Here is a 21,015-nt window from a genome sequence, read left to right as displayed (position 1 = left end):
ACATTTATCACTCTGCTGTGGCTTTCGGAAGAGAGAGAGAGAGAGAGCGTGTGAGAGGAGAGAGAGAGAGAGAGAGAAGAGAGAGTGTGAGAGAGAGAGAGAGAGAGAGAGAGACTTGGTGTGGCTGACGGGAGGGAGGGAGGGGCATGCTGGTGGAGTGAAAGAGCGATTAGGAGAGAGAGGACAGTTTGTTCTTTCGTCTCTGTTTTGGGTCTTGTCCACACAGTGAACTTAACAAGCAGCAAATCTAAACAACACCAGCCCTTCGCTCTCTCTCGCTAGCCCTGGCTCACACACTGTAAGAACAGAAACATATCTGTTTGCACTGGAGCAGAGTATATTTGCCTTCGCTGCTCATGCTGAATATACAGAACCAGATCAAATTGGATTTGATAACATTCAATAGAAAACTGTCGAGCCAGTTGGTTGAGTCTGTGAGAGTGTGTGTGTGTGTCCAGTACATGTGTACTGTGTATGTGCACAAAATGTACTTCACACCTGTGTGTACTGTACCTGTGTGTGTGTGAGAGGATGCAGAGCCTCACTTGAGACTCCAGGCTAATTGCAGTTAAAGTGCCCCCCCCCCCCCAACACACACACACATATCCCCGTGCTCTGCCCCAGACCTTTTGTTCTCCTCAGAGGACACACACAGAACCACGGTTCTCCGGTTTGAGCGGGCTATTTATGACCACCGGGGGTCATGCAGTGTCTCATTAGAACCAGCAGTCCTTTCTGAAGGGCTCTTTCTCCCCCTTCCTCAGCCTGATCAACTTTCAACTGTTTCCTCAAATCTCTTCCCCTCAAGTCGAAGTCACTCGCAAAGTTTTACGTTTTTGCTTCAAAGTGGAGCGACCTGCCTCAGATGTCTGTCGTGATTTGTTCTTCAGCTCATTCCGTTGGTTTAAACGCGTTCCCAGATGAGTTCTGCTTCAATCTCTCCCCCTATTGGTCTGCCACCAATCAGTCGTAACAGCAGGTCGACAGGTCCCGCCTCTTAATTTCCTATCCCAGTGTTCTTATAGGTCACATGCACTATTTGAAAACCAATCAGTGATCTCTCCAATCAGATTGGACCCTGACAGGCTCCTCCTCCCTCATTAGTCATATTTGTCCTTAAAAGCGGTTGGGAATCACTGCTGCCCTGAACCATTCCTCTGTCCCATCAGTTCACAATACAGAACATGAATGTTACAGGAGTTTCTTCTTCTGTGATCTTTGTTTCAAAGAATGTTGTGCCATTTGTTAATAGCAAAGAGAGATATTGAACATATATTAAAAAGAAGAGCTATTTTAAATTATTTTTTGGCTTTTTTTGCAATATTTATTTTCTTGTATTAGAATCTTCTTTGTAGGAGGGAAAATCGAAAAAAAGTATTTTTCATTAGTGCGAAAAACCTATTTTTTTCCTTTTTGTACACTTTCAATGTTTAAGCGAAACTTTAAAAGCAATATGATGATGTTCCATGTGACTGTATCTGCATGCTGTTTGTGTCGCCTTAAAGATGGCTGCGTCGACTATGAACCCCCCCCCCTTCCCCCCCCCCCCCCCCCCCCCCTTCCAACCTGTGATGGGGTTGACCAGTGCAGTTAATAAAGCAGTGCTTTCTGTGTACTCGCCTTCTACTCTGTCTCTCTGTCCACCTACTAGAATCTGATGATGGTGAGTCGACAGTGAGAATCCTCTTCAACAACTTGTCACTGACATGTTCAGTCTTTTGGGCCTCGAGAGAAATACTGGAGGAGTCATCGAGGACTACCGACTCGAGTCCTGTTTAGAATAGTACTACACAGACACAGAAATCCAGAGGCAAAACACCATTCACCTCACCTGTAGTCCGTTCAGCTACTGTTTAAGTGTGTTTGTTCAAGTGGGGGACTACAGCACCCAGAGTTCATTGCAGGAGTCCGGAACGTTCCGAGGTCTGAGCGCTCCAGTGTTCTTGGTGATGGATTATCGCCTCGCTGCTCTTAAAGCAACAAAGCGTTGACTTTAGAGCACTTGTTTAAAGTGTCCCATCATGCACAGCAGGCTAAGGAAGTGAGCGATGGTTTGTTTCTGTTGTTCTTGGACCGCTTCCAGGACACTTTGCGGTAAGTGACGTCATCTCTTCCTGGACCCCCACCACCGACACACACACACACATGAACACACATACACACACAGACACACACATGAACGCGCACACAGACACAAATACACGCTAGCACACAGGCACAAGCACACACGCATACACAGACATGACTAAACGCAAGCACACATGCATTAACACACACACAAATACAATCACTAACACACACACACACTTTCAGTGACTGCCCACCATGACATACTGGAAGGAGGAGACTATGCAGGTGGAGAGAACATGAAAGGCCGCAGTTACACCATCTCGCCACACGAGGGGGCAGCAAGCATTCATGACTATGAGGGTTAGAATGAGAAGAAGAAAATAAAGTTGCATTTTCTAGAAGGTGGAGGGGGGGGGTGGATGTCATCCGCCATAGTTATTCCTGTCACAGCCAATAGCACGTGGTCTTTTAATGGATGATGTCGGGGGCCTGTTGGTATGGTAACAGGCTAACAGCCGTGGATGACTGTAGCGTGAGGAAGCTGCCTGAGCCAGGGAGAGACTGCAGACAGAGCGGGCTATCCGCATGGAGGGGCGTGACAGCCAGCCTGTTTATAATCAGTCCTCTGGAGGCCTCTAGTGGCCGTGTGGGGTTACTGCAGCAGACCCACAGGGCTGCTGGTCATTGGTGTTCAGATTCTAGTGGACCACAGACCTATGCTGCTGAACCGTGGAGGTTAACTACACAGTCACTGACCCACACTAGGAAGTACAGAGAACTAGAGTAGATGTTTTTAGCGGTCCAGACATTATTTTGGACTGCTGTACTCATCAAGTATTTTTGACCCCTACATTATCAGAATCCAAATTTGTTTTATTCGCTATGCAAGTTCACACATACAAGGAATTTACTGTGGCAGGAAAGTGCATACAATAAACATATACAGATTACACCCACCCATCCACCAATGTATGCATCCGTCTATAGATCCATCCATCCGTCTATAGATCCATCCATCCGTCTATATATCCATCCGTCTATAGATCCATCCATCCGTCTATAGATCCATCCATCTGTCTATAGATCCATCCATCTGTGTGTATCCACACATCTATCCATCCAAACGCCGATCTGTCCCTCTCTCTGTCCACCTATCCTGTCTATATATCCATCCATCTGTCTATATATCCATCCATCTGTCTATATATCCATCCATCTGTCTATATATCCATCCATCCAACAGAGACATCACATGTTCTTTCTTGTTAAACAGCCTCCAATGCTGCTGGGTCCACTTCTTCACTACAGTATCAAATATTCTCTTTCAAGATGGCTGCTTCGCACCCCCAGGACCCCCCCGTGTGTGTGTGTGTGTGTGTGTGTGTGTGTGTGTGTGTGTGTGTGTGTGTGTGTGTGTGTGTTATTAAGCTGTAACAGAGGAGGTTAACTGAACAACTGGCTCCCTGCTGGGTTTATTGTCAGTGAAAGTGTGTGCGTGAGTGCCAAAATACACAGTGGTTTTGTATGTGTGTGTGTATGGTGGTGTGTTGTGTGCGTGTGTGTATGGTGTGTGTGTGTGTGTGGTGTTGCAGCTGGTTGCATTACCCTGCTGCATGTCCCCAGGCTGTCTCCAGCTCTGTGAGGAGATGAAGGCCCTGCTGACAGAACAGCCTCCTCTGCTCATTACCCGCTCCACTGGCTGGGACTGGAGGGGCTAGAACTGGAGGGGCTGGGACTGGAGGGGGCTGGGACTGGAGGGGGCTGGGACTGGAGGGGCTAGAACTGGAGGGGCTGGGACTGGAGGGGGCTGGGACTGGAGGGGGCTGGGACTGGAGGGGGCTGGGACTGGAGGGGGCTGGGACTGGAGGGGCTGGGACTGTAGGGGAGCGTTACTCAGAGACGCTCAAGCTACCCCCCCCCCACACACACACACACACACACACACTCTCACACACACACACACTCCTCCGACCACTAATAATAGACCCCCGTTGGTGTAGCTTCTCTCCTTTTGGGGGGTTCGCTTGCCCTCTTGTGTGCCAGCGAGGGACGCTTCTGACACGAGCCTGACTTGACAGCTGGCTGGTGCGAGGTTCCCATGGTAACGAGGAGGTGGAAAACAGAGATTGAGGATTCGTTCCCCCCAACCCCCCTCCTCCCTCCCTCACTCTCTCTCTGAGGGAAATCTACATGCCTGTGCATTGGAGACTGTATGGGATTGCTTATTGCTCGGTGGTTAGAAAAGGTGACTGGAGATCAGTAAGTCACAGCTTCAAATCCCCCCCTCCCCGATATGTCACCATGACAACAGAGCCTACATAGCATAAAGTAGCCAACGTACTTTCTGTACAGCACAATTTTACATACCGCTGCGTTTGTGACGAACGATTGTTCATTTTGTCCGTTCCTCCAACACCCCTCCCTTCATTTAATCTTTCTCTCTTCAGGTCTTCAACTCCTTCTCTATTAACCTCTATCCCTCCATCCCTGTCTTCCTCTCTCTCTCGTGCTCTCGCTGTTCTCTGCCAAACGCTAAACCCTTCTCCAAACAGAACCTTGTGATCTCACACGCACGCCAGTGTGTCCTATTGGTCAGTGCCAGTACGGTCCTGCCGAGTCTCTAAACATTTAAGTTTGTCCTGCGAGAGCCAAGCAATTTTTTAAATGGATTAAATTTGATTTTTTTTTATGAATCTATTCAACCTACAGCTCTTTTATCAAGTGACACAAAAAAACTTAATAATTGTCTTATAGTGTTTTTAATGTAGCCTACGCATGGAAATGTATCATAATGTTACTTTGAAACACCGCACTGTAAAAAAATATTTGATCGTTGATATATGATGATGTCGGAGATGTAGGAACGAAAATGTTTTAAATGATCCAAGTACTGATGTTTGCCTTGTGCTTGTCTCTAGTCGGTACACGGACTCTTCTGGCAGCTTTCTGCCCCTCGTGTGTTTCCTGGCTGTGTGGGTGTGGGCTGGAATAAAAGACGTAACGCTATATTCAAAAAGAAAGTAAAATGTTTGTAGGCATCCATTTTGCGTCGACAGAAAGAGCGTAGTCTTTTAAGTAAGTACTTTGGAATAATTTTCCAGAATATAATGTTGACCTAAGAGAGAGAGAGAGAGATCCACATAACCGGTGTTAGATCATTGTGATAAGTTATTGGTTGGCACTTTTCAGAAAACTCTAAGAGTTTTCTGAAAAGTGGTTAGGGTTAGCATACAAGTGTCAATTACACCTGCACTATGTTCGGTGTAATGGACGATACACTTGGAGGTCACGTAGAAGGAAGTATAGCTTCATAAAGTAACTCAGTAAATATACGAATATTATGTAGCCTACATTCATGATCAGAAGAACGAATATTTGCATGGTTTAGTAATTTAAATCAGAAGGCCAGAGTGAAAGTCCTGTTATACGTCTGGGTCAAATGCACAATAGGCCTACATAAGAGATCGTCCTTTACCGAAAAAACGAATACGGAATTACCGAATGTGGGCTTCTTCTCTTCTTTGTTTTCAAGAATCCGAATCAATACGAATTTTGTTTCATGTTGAGCATTTAGTCACAGCAAATGCAAGCTCTAAGCCTTGTCCCTCGCTAGACATCTGTGGCTGTATAGCTCCATCCATTGAACATTGTGGTAGTGCGCAATCCACTTAAACACTTAAAACAATATTTTGTATTTTTTATTAGACTCCCCCTTTCTCCATGCCAAAAAGAATCAATCAGGATTATTTATATAATCATAAAGGCCAAGCCACAGTCCAAAATTAATAGTAAACTAGTTTAATATGAAGCTGCTCCTTCCTTAAGGTAACACTGGTGTTGTTTGTTCCCACTTCTACAGGTCTGGCTGAGCTGGGACTCTCCTGGTGCTGCCCTCGAGGAGAACTACTGCCTCTAAATGAGTCTGCCTGGGGAGATAGAGGAAGGGGGCCCTGCCTCTAAAATGAGTCTCTCTGGGGAGATAGAGGAAGGGGGCCCTGCCTCTAAAATTAGTCTCTCTGGGGAGATAGAGGAAGGGGGCCCTGCCTCTAAAATTAGTCTCTCTGGGGAGACTGAAGACACAGTCAAAAGGTACGAGTCAAAAGGAGAGACGAAATGTCTTGTTACTCTTTGTGACAAAGTGAATTGCAGGAAGATAAACAGCGTAGGGGGTTTAATATTGGCTAAACAACCAAAATTATTCCCTGAGGTTTAAAAGAAGAGTGGTTAACTGAACAGTGTATTTACATTAACCACATATCCTGGAACTGCAGTTATACTATAAAGGTTACATCAGAGCAAGAATAGTGAAAGTTAAGTTAAAGTAAATAGATTTTTAATAACAATGCATATTAATTAAACCTTTTACAAGGCAAACATGTTATAAAATGAAGTTTTTAACTCCTACCTACTCTACCATGATTATTGTAAACCAGAGAGAGAAAGCAAGAGGTGAGGAAGAGTAGGACATGCCAGAGCTGAGGAGAAGGTCTCAGGATATCAAGAATCCACAGAACAATGCTTCACAATTCCTTTTATACACAAGAACAACCAATCACACAACAATCTTGAAGAATGTTTGAATAATGTTTGCCTAGTAAAGGTATGGTGACCCAACACTGTGAGGTTTATCACATTATCCAGCTGTATTCAACCATCTCAAATGTTTGTACTTGTGAAATCCAATTGGAACGTCAGCTATTTGAATCATTATGCCTATGGATGCATGGCTGGGTTTGATTAGCTACATTTTTACTCTATAGCTGCTGTGTGTGTTTACAGGATCAAGCATCAGAGACCAGCCTCACCTGTACCCAGCTGTGTGTCCATGAAGAGTGACAGGTCTATGGAACCCCCATTCAACTTCAGCAAAGGAGATCTTACCACTGAGTCAGGGTAGGAACTAAAGTCTGCTGCAGCCATGTTCACAATTACCAATATTTTTCAGGAAATATTTTCCTTTGTGTAAGAAGGTTTTGTACCATTATGTATATCTGTTCATCCCAGAAATGATCAGTATTCAGATAGAAACGGGAAGTGGGTGGGGCCTACAACGAATGTAGTTCAATTAGTGTTTTGTGACCATTCAAGGTTTTTTGTTTTTTTCTATAATAGGGTAAAGCTGTTCCAAATGCGAGACAATAGAGTAGACTTTAAATCCAAATATTTGAAAAGTAAATATGTAATGAGTATATTAACCCAACTGTCCTACTGATTGAACCACCCTTTATCCAATATTCTCTTTAATTCTTCATATTTTTATTTATTTATTTCTGAAGAAATCCATTCTTAAAGTTTTGTTTTGAAGAATATTTGAATAATGTGTGCCTAATAAAAATATGGTTATAGATTTATAACATGTCTTACCCCACCAACACTCTCCTCAACTAGGCGACTGAGTGTTCAATTATACAATAGTGAAGTAGTCATGAGTGTACATGTTTAAGTCTTGAGTAGTCATGAACCAAAAGTCGATTTATCTCCAGATTAGTTGTCCTATGATGGGAGTTTTCCCTTCGATAGAACCACACTGCCAATCACAACCCAATGTCTATTACAGTAAATGGTTAATTCAGTATGTGAGTGTCTTGACATAAATACGTATATAAAACAACAATGTGAGGTTTATCACATTATCCAGCTGTATTCAACCATCTCAAATGTTTGTACTTGTGAAATCCTATTGGAACATGTCAGCTATTTTAATCATTATGCCTATGGATGCATGGTTGGGTTTGATTAGCTACATTTTTACTCTATAGCTGCTGTATGTCTTTACAGGATCAAGCATCAGAGACCAGCCTCACCTGTACCCAGCTGTGTATCCATGAAGAGTGACAGGTCTATGGAACCCCCATTCAACTTCAGAAAAGGAGATCTTACCACTGAGTCAGGGTAGGAACTAAAGTCTGCTGCAGCCATTTTCACAATTACCAATATTTTTCAGGAAATATTTTCCTTTATGTGTAAGAAGGTTTTGTACCATTATCTATATCTGTTCATCCCAGAAATGATCAGTATTCAGATAGAAACAGGAAGTGGGTGGGGCCTACAACGAATGTAGTTCAATTAGTGTTTTGTGACCATTCAAGTGTTTTTTGTTTTTTCTATAATAGGGTAAAGCTGTTCCAAATGCGAGACAATACAGTAGACTTTAAATCCAAATATTTGAAAAGTAAATATGTAATGAGTATATTAACCCAACTGTCCTACTGATTGAACCACCCTTTATCCAATATTCTCTTTAATTCTTCATGTTTTTATTTATTGATTTCTGAACAAATCATTTCTTAAAGTTTTGTTTTGAAGAATATTTTAATAATGTTTGCCTAATAAAAATATGGTTATATATTTATAACATGTCTTACCCCACCAACACTCTCCTCAACTAGGCGACTGAGTGTTCAATTATACAATAGTGAAGTAGTCATGATTGTACATGTTTAAGTCTTGAGTAGTCATGAACCAAAAGTCAATTTATCTCCAGATTAGTTGTCCTATGATGGGAGTTTTCCCTTCGATAGAACCACACTGCCAATCACAACCCAATGTCTATTACAGTAAATTGTTAATTCAGTATGTGAGTGTCTTGACATAAATACGTATATAAAACAACAATGTGAGGTTTATCACATTATCCAGCTGTATTCAACCATCTCAAATGTTTGTACTTGCGAAATCCTATTGGAACATGTCAGCTATTTTAATTATTATGCCTATGGATGCATGGCTGGGTTTGATTAGCTACATTTTTAGCTGCTGTATGTCTTTACAGGATCAAGCATCAGAGACCAGCTTCACCTGTACCCAGTTGTGTGTCCATGAAGAGTGACAGGTCTAAGGAACCCCCATTCAACTTCAGAGAAGGAGATCTTACCACTGAGTCAGGGTAGGAACTAAAGTCTGCTGCAGCCATGTTCACAATTACCAATATTTTTCAGGAAATATGTCTTTCTGTAAAAAGTGTGTGGAGGTAGAAGGCAGCTTTGAAATGATCTGTCTATTTATATTAGAAATATGTATATGTTTGTGTTATGCAAGCTAAAAGAATACTGTTGTACAACATATCTTAGAGTGCAGAAAGAAGGAACCCCCCAAATGAAGTTAGACATGCTGACCATTACTTAACCCTTGTGTTATCTTCGGGTCATTCTGACCCATCAGTCATTGTGACCCACCGTCGTATTGCGACAAATTTACCTCATACAAAAACAAAGTGAAGCATTTTCTTTTAACTGTCGGGCTGTCTCAGACCCCCCACATTGGAATGGTTAAAAGAAAATTATTTTTATTTGTTTTTGTATTGGGTAAAATTGGGTAAACACAACGATGGTTCGTTATGAACCTTTGGGTCACGTGACCCGAAGGCAGCACGAGGGTTAAACAGGCTGACCGTTACCCTTATTCAGCATGTAAAGATTGTTTACTTAGCAAGTAAGCTAAACAGATGTCAAACTCCATATTGTTGGAACCAGGGTCAAACTCTATATTGTAACTTTCCACTCCAAACTGAAGATATAGTTTTCCACTTCAAGACGCACGCATACACACGCGCGCACACACACGCGAGAACTTTAGGATAAAAGGAGACTGACAGTTCCTCAGACTTCAGACGACTTTGTATCACCATAGACTTGTCTCCTTGCTGCATGCTGCAAGCAATTCAATCTTTCTTGACTCCATCGACTCTGTGCACTACTTGAGAAAATATTTTCCTGACAGTGTGAGGCCCACCCCACCAAAATACGTATATGTAAAAGAACAGCGTGAGGTTGATCACAACCTTGAACCTGGAGAGATACCATCCTGTAGGTTTATATTCCAACCCTGCTCCTGGAGAGATACTCTCCTGTAGACACAAACACCATCTCTAACTGACCTCAATGTGAGTTTAGAACACAGATGTCCCCTCCTAGTGGAAGCCTTCAGTTAAACCAGTTCAGGTGTGCAGTGTGCTGTGTTTTTGTGTCTGTGTGTGTGAGAGACTGGTGTTCATATGGGATCATGTCTCTGCAGTAAGAGGAGCAGAGCTGTCCTGGCAGAGGACCAGTCCAGGTGTGCGCTGTGTGAGCAGGTGCTGAGGGATCCAGTCTCCCCCCCCTGTGGACACAGGTTCTGCAGAGCCTGCATCTCTTCATCCTGGCAGCAGCCTGGTCCATCAGCAGACCACACCTGCCCACAGTGTGGAAAGAGACCCAGAACACAACCTGGACTGCTGCCACCTGGACAACAGGACATTCAGAGAAACACTGACACCAGTACGAGCTTCACTTCATCTTTACACAACATTGTTTAAATTATCTCTGGTCATTTCAGTACTTTGCCATGAGTGTTGGTATTAATGTAAACATAATGAACTCCTTGTTCTTCCATAGTTGTGAGTGGACTCCAAAGAATGTTAGGGACTCATAAAGCCACTATGAAGAGGAGATTTGAACATGTGATTGTAGGCATCATGACATCAGAGAATGCCATCCTCCTCACCAGTATCTACACTGAGCTGTACATCACAGAGGGAGACAGTGAAGGGGTTAATAATGAACATGAGGTCTGGCAGCTTGAGACGGCATCCAGGATACGAATCACACACGACACACCCATCAACTGCAATGACATCTTCCAGCTCCTACCTGGCCAAGAGAGACTCGTCAGGACTGTGCTGACGAAGGGCATCGCTGGCATCGGAAAAACCGTCTCTGTGCAGAAGTTCCTCCTAGACTGGGCTGAAGGGAAGGCAAATCATGAGGTGGATGTGATGTTTGTGCTTCCTTTCCGGGAGCTGAATCTGATCAAAGATGTCCGGTACAGTCTCCTTCAACTGCTGAGAGATTTCCACCCAGAACTTCACATGGAGGATGGAGAGATCCTCGCTGTCTCTAAAGTTATGTTCATCTTTGATGGTCTGGATGAGAGCCGACTCCCTCTAGACTTCAGAGGAAACCAGAGCTGGTGTGATGTCACAGAGTCCACCTCAGTGGATGTGCTGCTGACCAACCTGATCAAAGGAAACCTGCTTCCCTCTGCTCTCATCTGGATAACCACTCGACCTGCAGCAGCCAATCAGATCCCTTCTGAGTGTGTTGACCTGGTGACAGAGGTACGAGGGTTCAATGACGCTCAGAAGGAGGACTACATCATGAAGAGATGCAGTGATGAGATCCTGGCCAGGAGAATCATCTCACACATCAAGACATCAAGGACCCTGTACATCATGTGCCACATTCCAGTCTTCTCGAGCATGTGTGTGACAGTCCTGGAGCACATGTTGAGAGCAGATAGCACAGGAGAGATGCCCCAGACCCTGACTGAGATGTACACACACTTCCTGCTCATTCAGACCAAGATGAAGAACCAGAAGTATCAAGAAGGAAACGGGACAGGTGAAGAGGAGATCTTGAGGTCCGACCAGGAAGTTCTCCTGAAGCTGGGGAAGCTGGCGTTTGAACATCTGGAGAAAGGCAACCTGCTGTTCTACCAGGAAGACCTGGAAGAGTGTGGCCTCCATGTCCAAGAGGCATCGGTGTACTCTGGAGTGTGCACGGCCATCTTCAAAGAAGAGTCTGTGCTTTTTCAGAGGGTGGTGTACTGCTTTGTGCACCTGAGCATTCAGGAGTTTCTCTCGGCAGTCTACACGTTACATTGTTGCGCAACCAACAACAGGGAAGCACTGAAGCTGTTCCTACTATGGGATTTTGAACCTGCACCTGAGAATCTATCTTTGGAAGACCTGCTGGAGGGGGCAGTAGGCAACGCTCTGACGAGTAAGAATGGACACCTGGACCTCTTTGTCCGCTTCCTCCACGGCCTCTCACTGGAGTCCAATCAGAAGCTGTTAGGAGGCCTGCTGGCTCAGACCCAGAGGAGTCCAGAGAGCCTGCAGAAGACAGTCAGATTCCTGAAGGTGATGTGGAGGGAGAACATCTCCCCAGAGAGGTACATCAATCTCTTCCACTGCTTGATGGAGATGAAAGACTATTCAGTACAGCAGGATATCCAAGCATACTTGAAGGAGAAGAAATCTTCCACGGCCCTGTCTGTAACCCACTGCTCAGCACTGGCCTACATGCTGCAGATGTCAGAGGAGGTTCTGGATGAGTTTGACCTGCAGAAATACAACACATCCAAGGAGGGGCACAGGAGACTGCTCCCAGCCATGAAGATCTGCAGAAAAGCTGTGTAAGTAGTGATGTAAACATGCCATTTACATGTCAACTATACACATTTACTCAAATGTACACACACTTTAAACACATTTCTTATGTTAAACATGTCTTTGTGAAGCACATGCAGTTGTTTCATGGTTATTATGTAACAACAGACTCTCTGGATGTAAACTCACTGATGCATCATGGGAAGTGGTGTCCTCAGCCCTCACCTCTAACCCCTCCCACCTGAGAGAGCTGGACCTGAGGGACACTGTCCTGCAGGATCCAGAAGTGAATCTGCTCTCTGCTGCACTGAAGAATCCAAACTGCAAACTGGAGACTCTGAGGTCTGGATTCATTCATTTATTATGATCGCGGTCGAGTGCAAAATGAATGGGAGTCTATTGAGCTAAACGGCTAAGTTTGTCTCTTTCACCTGATCTCAAATTTGATTGTAGTTTTTGCATGTTCAACATGGATTATAGGTCGAAAGTTGAATGAACGAGTACAGGGTGAGTCGTTGTTGCCCATAGCACGTTAGCATTCTGCTAATGAATGCTGATTGGTTAGTGAAGGACTGAGTACGACCAGAGATCCAGCTTGATGGCGTCCGAAGCGGAACCAGAATGTCAGAGCATTAGCAACATTAGCAAACCAAAACTCTTTCTAGCATGTGTATTGACAGGGAGAGTCTAACCTGTCAGCTGTGTTGTTGATGCCTCGAGAGAAAAAAGGAAGTGACCAGAGCTTGCCGTAATGCGGTATCTCTGGCCGTACAATGTGTATGACGTCATTGACATTTTAAAAGTATTTTTAGAACAAGGCGACTTAAAAAAATCTAAAACCCAGCAGTGTGTATTTTTTTTGCCTCCCCTTTCGAATTACTAGACAAAAAACGATATCCTGAGAAAAGTGGATTTTGAGGGGTATAGCTCCATAGACCTCCATTAATTCTGCACAGTGTTTCCCATATAAAAAAATTAAAACAAGTGCTGCACTCGGCCATTAGCGTCTTCATATGGAACTACAGTGGAACTGCAACCAGTTCAGAAGCCGGAAGTTTCCAGAGAGTGGCAGAGAGAAGATATTGCCCGAAGTTGTTATAAATTTCTCAAGTTCCACAGTGACCATAAGACCTGTTTCAGGTTAGTGCTGTTTGTAATCGTGTAATGATCCTTTTACAGGTTGCCAGCCCTTCACATCACAGAGGAAGGCTGTGCTTCTCTGGCTTCAGCTCTGAAGTCAAACCCCTCCATTCTGAGAGATCTGGATCTAAGCAACATTTACCTGAGGGATTCAGGCATGAAGCTGCTCTCTGCTGTACTGGAGGATCCACTCTGCAAACTGGAGACTCTGAGGTCTGGATTCATTCATTTATTACAGGGTTTCCCGCAGCACTTTGCAGCTAAGGCGGCCGCCTAAGCAACTGTGTTACTCTGTCCTGTTTTCTCCCTTTCATTCCAAACCGTGACCAACGCTAGTCGCATGGCAGCAGAACGCATACAATTTAAAGGGGTGATTGACAGTTTTTTGGGGGGTATTTCACACTATTCCTTAAGGTCTCCAAATATGGTTGGGCTGAAAATGGCCCGGGTGCTGTTCTTCGAGCCCTGATGCTTCCTGTGAAAAAACGAGAGCTTTTCTCCCTTTTATGGTATGCTCATGAATATATAGATGAGCTGCACGCTTATTGGTTGGTTTACAACAAGTGAAGCTGCGGAGCAAAGACGCAACACGGCCAACAGCACTCACTGAAACATCGAAGGTGGAGACTTTAAATAAAAACCTACAAGTAAATCTATTCTAGGGTGTCTACATAACACTATTTTCAACAGATTGACTAGATATCATTTGGAATGATAACGTTAGTTGTTTCCACTTCTGTTGTCGAAGCAAACAGGATGGACTTAGGTGGGTAACGTTAGCACTACAGCTTAGCAAACAAACTATCGTGATTCAACTCAGCTTCAGTTAGCTCTAGCTATCTTGCTGAAAAATAGATCTGGACAAACATGCATCTTGAATTGTAGATTTATATGACAACACAGGTTATTTATTTGAATGAAACACAGTCAGGAACATGAAATAACGTTAGCCCCATTGCCAATAAACTAAATCATCACACATTCTACCGATGCTAGATACAGGCAGGATACGTTAGCATTGCTAATAACTGTTAGCGACAACATCAACAGCTTGCTGTTGTGATGAACATAAGGTCGGAATAGCACCTCTTTTCAGCAACAGCTTCATAGCAAATCCTGCTTTACATTGTCCCAGGTTTTCAAAACTGTCATCGGTGAAAAGGTTCGAGCAAATGTGTAATTGAGGGTCGAACCGCACAGGATCTTCTCATAGACAAACATCACAGCCCGTCGAGTGTTTGGTGTCAGCATTCCCTGTACAGCCTGGAACACTGCACTTACCACCGTAGTCTATTTTCAATATGCTAGAAAAACGTTCTTCTTTGTAATTCTGTGGAAGTACACAGAGCACTAGCAGTACATTTTGGGGCGTGACAAAGGTACAGACCAGAGCCCAAAAATGTGGAGCCTTTTTTCAAAACCGTCTGTTTTACAGCTACATTTTTTAATTGTGAGATTTACATAGGAAAGAGGTGTCAATGGACTTTGAGGTTCACTGTATTTCCATTTTACCCACGGAACTGTCGTTATTCAACTGTGACAAGGTAAATTCGGTTCTGCAATCAATGACCCCTTTAAAAAAAAAAAACAGTTGAAACAAAGTTAGTGTGAATGTAATAAACATGCCTTATTATTTATAATTCTAAAGATATTTCCAGAAGTTGTTATAAATTGCTCAAGTTCCACAGTGACCATAAGACCTGTTTCAGGTTAGTGCTGTTTGTAATCGTGTAATGATCCTTTTACAGGTTGTCAGACTGTCTCCTCAAAGAGGAACACTGTGCTTCTCTGGCTTCAGCTCTGAAGTCAAACTCCTCCCTTCTGAGAGATCTGGATCTAAGCAACAGTGACCTGAGGGACTCAGGCATGAAGCTGCTCTCTGCTGTACTGGAGGATCCACTCTGCAAACTGGAGACTCTGAGGTCTGGATTCATTCATTTACTATGTTTAAATTATTTAATTAAGAATGAATAAACATCATATTTCCTATAGTGAGAGTAGGTGATTTTCTCCTTCTTAATTCTAATAAGTGTGTAAGTTTATAAGATGATGAACTTTACAGACTGGATGAATAAAGCACTTGTTTATACAGCCGTCATTGTTCATTTTAGCCACATGAGGGAGCAGTGTGCTGCTGTTATGGGATGGGAAGATCAGGTTCAGACATCTCCAATGTTCAACTAATGACAACAGTTAAAACAAAGTTCCTCTGAATGTCATAAACATGCCTTATTTGTAATTCTGAAGATATTGCCTGAAGTTGTTATAAATTGCTTAAGTTCCATAGTGACCATAAGACCTGTTTCAGGTTAGCTCATGGTCAGACTGCTTGATTTACTGAAATTATCATGAAATGTTATGTTATACTAGCCATTTGCCTACTTTAGCAAGTCACAGTATTTCCAAGCCCTGTTACTGTAACTGAGACGACACAGTAAATAATTCCTCTTTCAAGTAAAAAGCCCCCGTTCAAGTGTTGAGAATTAAATTAAATTAGCTGCACGGCCTGTAGAGATCTTGCGACAAAGCCACTTTTTTGTGTTTTGCTCATTCAGAATTTGGTAAAATAAAATTGGTAAAATAGATGTAATGAGTGGCACATAACATGAGGTAACATGGCATTTTATTTAGTTTGAGTTTTAACTTGTCCAGTGGGGAAAGTCAATTTCTCTTCTACTTGCCCTACAAAAACATCCACTTGTCCCGGACAAGCGGACAAGCCTTAATGTCGAGACCTGAATAGGGTCCACCCGCAATGACCTTGTCTATTTGAACCTGGCTTCAATTCGTCAGATAATGTGATCTAGAATTGGCCTTTATGGAACCTCTATAACCATGACAAATTTGTTAGGTAGTCATAGACATCATAGTTTTTTTTATTGTTGTGGGCTTTATTGAACAGGCTTCTGGTCCTGAGGTTCCGTAGAACTACTACCACCAAACTGAACACAAAAAAAACCTTACTGAACTGGGGGAAAGGGTCACTCTGTCTAATGAGGAAGGTGCAGCTATGACAGCACCTGCCAAATGAACCCCTGACTCACTCTGGAGGCCCAGATGGATTCTGTCACAACATTGATCCTCTTTCTACAGGCTGTCAGGCTGTCTGATCACAGAGGAAGGCTGTGCTTCTCTGGCCTCAGCTCTGAGGTCCAACCCCTTCCACCTGAGGGAACTGGACCTGAGCTACAATCATCCAGGAGAAAACGGATTGAAGCTGCTCTCTGCTGCACTGGAGAAACTCAAGTAAGGAGATGTTTGTTTTTCTATACCTCTTTATGTAATGTTGCAACACTGAATATACATCTAATTATGTTAATAGGCCTTGCATTTAATGATTATACAATTACAAACTGCATGTTTACTATATAACTATCAAATTGATATACTGCTTTGAAATGTACTCAATTACCAATTGCTTCTCTTTTGCTGTTGCAGTTGGTTTTTTTTGCTCTCTGAAAATGTCTTTGTACTTGCCTGAACTAACTCAGATCAGCTGTTGTGGAACCGATAACTCTGAGCTTTCCATCTTAGGGTTCATCAAGTCAGAATTCAGGGCTAGTCTCAGTTTGTAAAACCTGCTTTCTGGAATACACCTCTGATGATGAGATAGAAACAACATGTTTACTTAGAAAGTTAGTTGCTAAGTCACTTATCAACAGGTGAAGTGTATTTTCATAATTCCTCTGCTTATCCCTACAGTATTGATCATGGTGGAGAGTGCAGGATCAAACCTGGCCATAGGAAATGTGAGTATTGACTGCTACTTGGTTCTAGTACACAAGGTCATACAAGGGACAATACCATTAGTGAATTGGACACTGTCAAAAATGCACATACACACACACTGTAAACACTACTTTTAGAAGCAATAATTAAACACAATTACCCACATCAATACTGTGTGTACGTCTGTGTGTGCTATGTCCCCTCCCTCTACCCTTCCATCTCTCTCCTCCTCCTCCCCTCCCCTCTCCTCTGCCCTCACCTCTCCCCTCCCCTGTCCCCCTCCCCTCTCTCATAGACCTCTCCCTATTCCCCTCTCCTCCCCTCCTCCCTCCCCCTCACCCTTCCTCTCTTCTCCTTTCCTCTCTTCTCTCCTCCTCCTGTCCTCAACCCCTCTCTTCTCCCCTTCCCATCTCATCTCTCCTACTACTGAAACACTTTCTCATACACATCACTTGTGCTTTACTACTATTATACTGATGTCATACCAATGCATCCTGAACTATAGAGGGTACCATTTCTGGGGAAATTGTAGGGTGTGCTTGCTTGCTTCGGTTGCAGATGGGTCCGTTTATTATGAAACAAGCTGAACCCCCAAGCTATTCTAACAGCGTTGTCAACGGCAGAATTTTTCAGATGCAATCGCGATTCTAGAGCTAACAGTATCATCTGCTAACTGAAAATATGCCACCAAACACGTAAATAAGCTTGATATTTATTTAGGGGGAAATGGCTAATTCAAAAGAAGTTTGCTGGAAGCGATCATTGTCAGTAACAAAGCCAAAAGCGACTTTTTGGTTTCAGCCCTGCGTGGAGAAGCTGAATTGTGCTACTAGCAAGCCAGCCTAGCTGCTGTTGCTAGCCAAACTTCACTGAGGGGATTGCTTGTTCCCCCAGGGTGGCTGGCGGGTCTGTGACCAGCGCCTACTATGGCTGCAGGTCCAGATGCTGCTTGTCTACCCCCTCCCCCCCCCCCCCCCTCCCCGTTGCAAGTCATGTGTTTCTGTAACGTACAATGTATGTGCTAATGTGCTGAGGTGTTTTTTGCCTGTTCCCACACTGTACTCCTAGCATAGTCTGGGGGTGCCTTTTCCCCCCCTCCCCTCTCCTCATGTTATGCTGAAACTTCCTAGTTGGCGCCGATAATGGCTGCCTCGGTAGGCCCTTCCTGCCAAAGTAACGCAATTACAAACAACACAACCCTTTTGACACCGGCGTTGTCTATGTAGCGAAAATATTGAGGGATTTTTATTTTTATTTTAATAATGTATATGTGAGAGATGGTTGTGCTCGCCGAAGGCGTGAGCACACCCAATTAACACATTAAAGTAAGTCATTTTAATGAGTAATTCATTCATTTGGAAGAGAATAAAAGGATTTGGACTGAGAACTGTATGTGTATGAGTGTTTCATGGGGTAGCACAAGTTATGAGTGTATGAGCAAGTGTTTCAGTAGTTTTTCCCTAGACAGCCTCTCATAGATCCCACCCTCTCCCTCACCACTCCCCTCTCCTCCTGTCCTCTGACCTCCTCTCCTTCTCTGTCCTCCTGCCCTCTACTTTCCTCCTCTCTGGAGAGAGGAGAGAGGGGGAGGGAGGGAGGGAATGTAAGGGGGAGACATTCTAATGTGAATGATGATCATCAGTAATATATTGTGTCTCCCCCATCAGATGCCTGTGAGCTCACACTGGACCCAAACACAGTAGAGACACGCCTCTCTCTGTCTGAGGAGAACAGAAAGGTGACATTCGGGACAGAGCTGCAACAGTATCCTGATCACCCAGAGAGATTTGAGGGCTGGTCACAGGTGCTGTGTAGAGAGGGTCTGTCTGGGCGCTGTTACTGGGAGGCAGAGAGGAGTGGATGGGGGGTTTCTATAGCAGTGACATATAAAGAAATCAGCAGGAGAGGAAGGGGTGTTGACTGTAGGCTTGGATGGAATAAGAAGTCCTGGAGTCTGGAGTGTCGTTCTAACAGTTACTCTGTCATGCACAATGATAACAGCACGTACATATCTGCCCCCCCCTCCAACTCTCACAGAGTAGGAGTGTATCTGGACTGGCCGGCCGGCACTGTGTCCTTCTACACAGTCTCCTCTGACACACTGACCCACCTGCACACATTCCACAGCACATTCACTGAACCCCTCTATCCTGGGTTCTATGTTTGGTCTGATTCCTCAGTGTCCCTGTGTCAGATAGAATAGCCCACACACACTCACACACTGTGCTCACATAGATGTTATTGAAGATTGAACTGTATACAGTTGTAATTGATATCCCAGAGTGTTTGTAGATATTGGTGTGTGTTGAATGTTTGTTTTGTTTTGATTATTGACAAACAACAATACTATCTTTGATCTCAGTTCCACTGAATGTGATCAATTAAATAGTGTTTTACTGACTAAATAAGGAGAAATGAAGATGTTTTATACAGGAGGATAGACACAAAAACACACACACATGCACACACAATGTAAACAGGAGCAGGGTGGAGGTCAGTGGGAGGGAGTGGAGGACTGGGACATCAGGAGCAGGGTGGAGGTCAGGGGGAGGGAGTGGAGGACTGGGGCATCAGGAGCAGGGTGGAGGTCAGGGGGAGGGAGTGGAGGACTGGGGCATCAGGAGCAGGGTGGAGGTCAGGGGGAGGGAGTGGAGGGTTGGGGCATCAGGGGCAGGGTGGAGGTCAGGGGAGGGAGTGGAGGACTGGGGCATCAGGGGCAGGGTGGAGGTCAGGGGGAGGGAGTGGAGGACTGGGGCATCAGGAGCAGGGTGGAGGTCAGGGGGAGGGAGTGGAGGACTGGGGCATCAGGAGCAGGGTGGAGGTCAGGGGGAGGGAGTGGAGGACTGGGGCATCAGGAGCAGGGTGGAGGTCAGGGGGAGGGAGTGGAGGACTGGGGCATCAGGAGCAGGGAGGAGGTCAGGGGGAGGGAGTGGAGGACTGGGGCATCAGGAGCAGGGAGGAGGTCAGGGGGAGGGAGTGGAGGACTGGGGCATCAGGAGCAGGGTGGAGGTCAGGGGGAGGGAGTGGAGGACTGGGGCATCAGGAGCAGGGTGGAGGTCAGGGGGAGGGAGTGGACTGAGCTCTCAGAGGTGGGGGGAGTTAAACTCATAGAAAACACTTTCCTTTACTCAGTTTAATGGTCATGTTCACCGGTACAACTCACACTATAACCACGCAGCAACAACATCCGGTCTCCACCAAAGTAAGAGTATCCGAACCGGAAATACATCGTTAACAAACCCACCCTCTTCCTCACATCGTCAGTGGAAAGTGCTGTGACCTGAATGAGAAACCTTTTTATATTATAATAGTAGTGACTAACTTCTTCCATTGCTAACAATGGAAGTTCTATATGAATATTTGCTTCAATGTTTTTTCATTTTTTATAATAATCTCAACCAGCATATGGGATATGCACTATTTGTACGTCTCTTTAGATGAAAAGTCTGCTAAAAGAATAATATGTAAAATGTTATGTAATACCTTAGCCATGCAGTTATTTCAAAAATACAAACTTTGCTATACAGCCCTCTTGTGGCCAAGACTAGACACTGCATCAAGGGTGTCGGAAAGACGAGAGAAGCCACGGTCAATGGAAGTGTGCAGTGTGTGGTCTTACCCCTACATTTCCTGTCTCTATTCACTACCTATCCCAATAACACAGAAGTAGCATGCATTATCTGCTCATATAAATCCTCAACATTGTTTTTGTGTCAAAACAGAACAAGAGCACGTGTATTGACGTAAGTTCATCTCAACTGACGCGAGTAGCCGACTAACATCTGTTTCTACGGTAACGGTTGTGTACACTTGGACAACGTGCACGAGTGACTGAGACACACAAGAATAATTTCTGATGGACTCTCATTAAGCCTGTTATTCATTGCAAACATTTATTACAATTTATGATGCAAACAACAGTAAGAGTC

The 21,015-nt window shown here is 44.2% G+C and overlaps 1 protein-coding gene across 3 annotated transcripts; it reads left to right on the top strand.

The window, feature by feature from the left end:
* The first annotated feature begins 5,935 nt into the window (after window positions 1–5,935).
* On the top strand, window positions 5,936–20,962 carry LOC136933528 (NLR family CARD domain-containing protein 3-like). Of its 3 annotated transcripts, XM_067228960.1 has the most exons (13): window positions 5,936–6,159; window positions 6,850–6,963; window positions 7,849–7,962; window positions 8,843–8,956; window positions 10,084–10,325; window positions 10,443–12,243; window positions 12,386–12,559; window positions 13,397–13,570; window positions 15,106–15,279; window positions 16,451–16,603; window positions 17,060–17,106; window positions 18,754–18,824; window positions 20,809–20,962. In XM_067228960.1, exons 1-13 carry the CDS (start codon window positions 5,987–5,989, stop codon window positions 20,863–20,865), a joined length of 3,408 nt encoding a protein of 1,135 aa, XP_067085061.1. In that variant the 5' UTR covers window positions 5,936–5,986; the 3' UTR covers window positions 20,866–20,962. The 3 variants fall into 3 exon arrangements, with proteins under 3 accessions (XP_067085061.1, XP_067085059.1, XP_067085060.1); XM_067228958.1 differs by lacking the exon at window positions 20,809–20,962 and having other exon boundaries at window positions 18,754–19,563; XM_067228959.1 differs by lacking the exons at window positions 8,843–8,956; window positions 20,809–20,962 and having other exon boundaries at window positions 18,754–19,563.
* Window positions 20,963–21,015: the final 53 nt, after the last annotated feature.

The sequence above is a fragment of the Osmerus mordax genome, chromosome 25 (genome assembly GCF_038355195.1).
Source record: "Osmerus mordax isolate fOsmMor3 chromosome 25, fOsmMor3.pri, whole genome shotgun sequence".
NCBI lineage: Eukaryota > Metazoa > Chordata > Actinopteri > Osmeriformes > Osmeridae > Osmerus > Osmerus mordax.
Note: the sequence above shows the minus strand (reverse complement) of the source record. Positions and strands in the feature narration are given on the sequence as shown.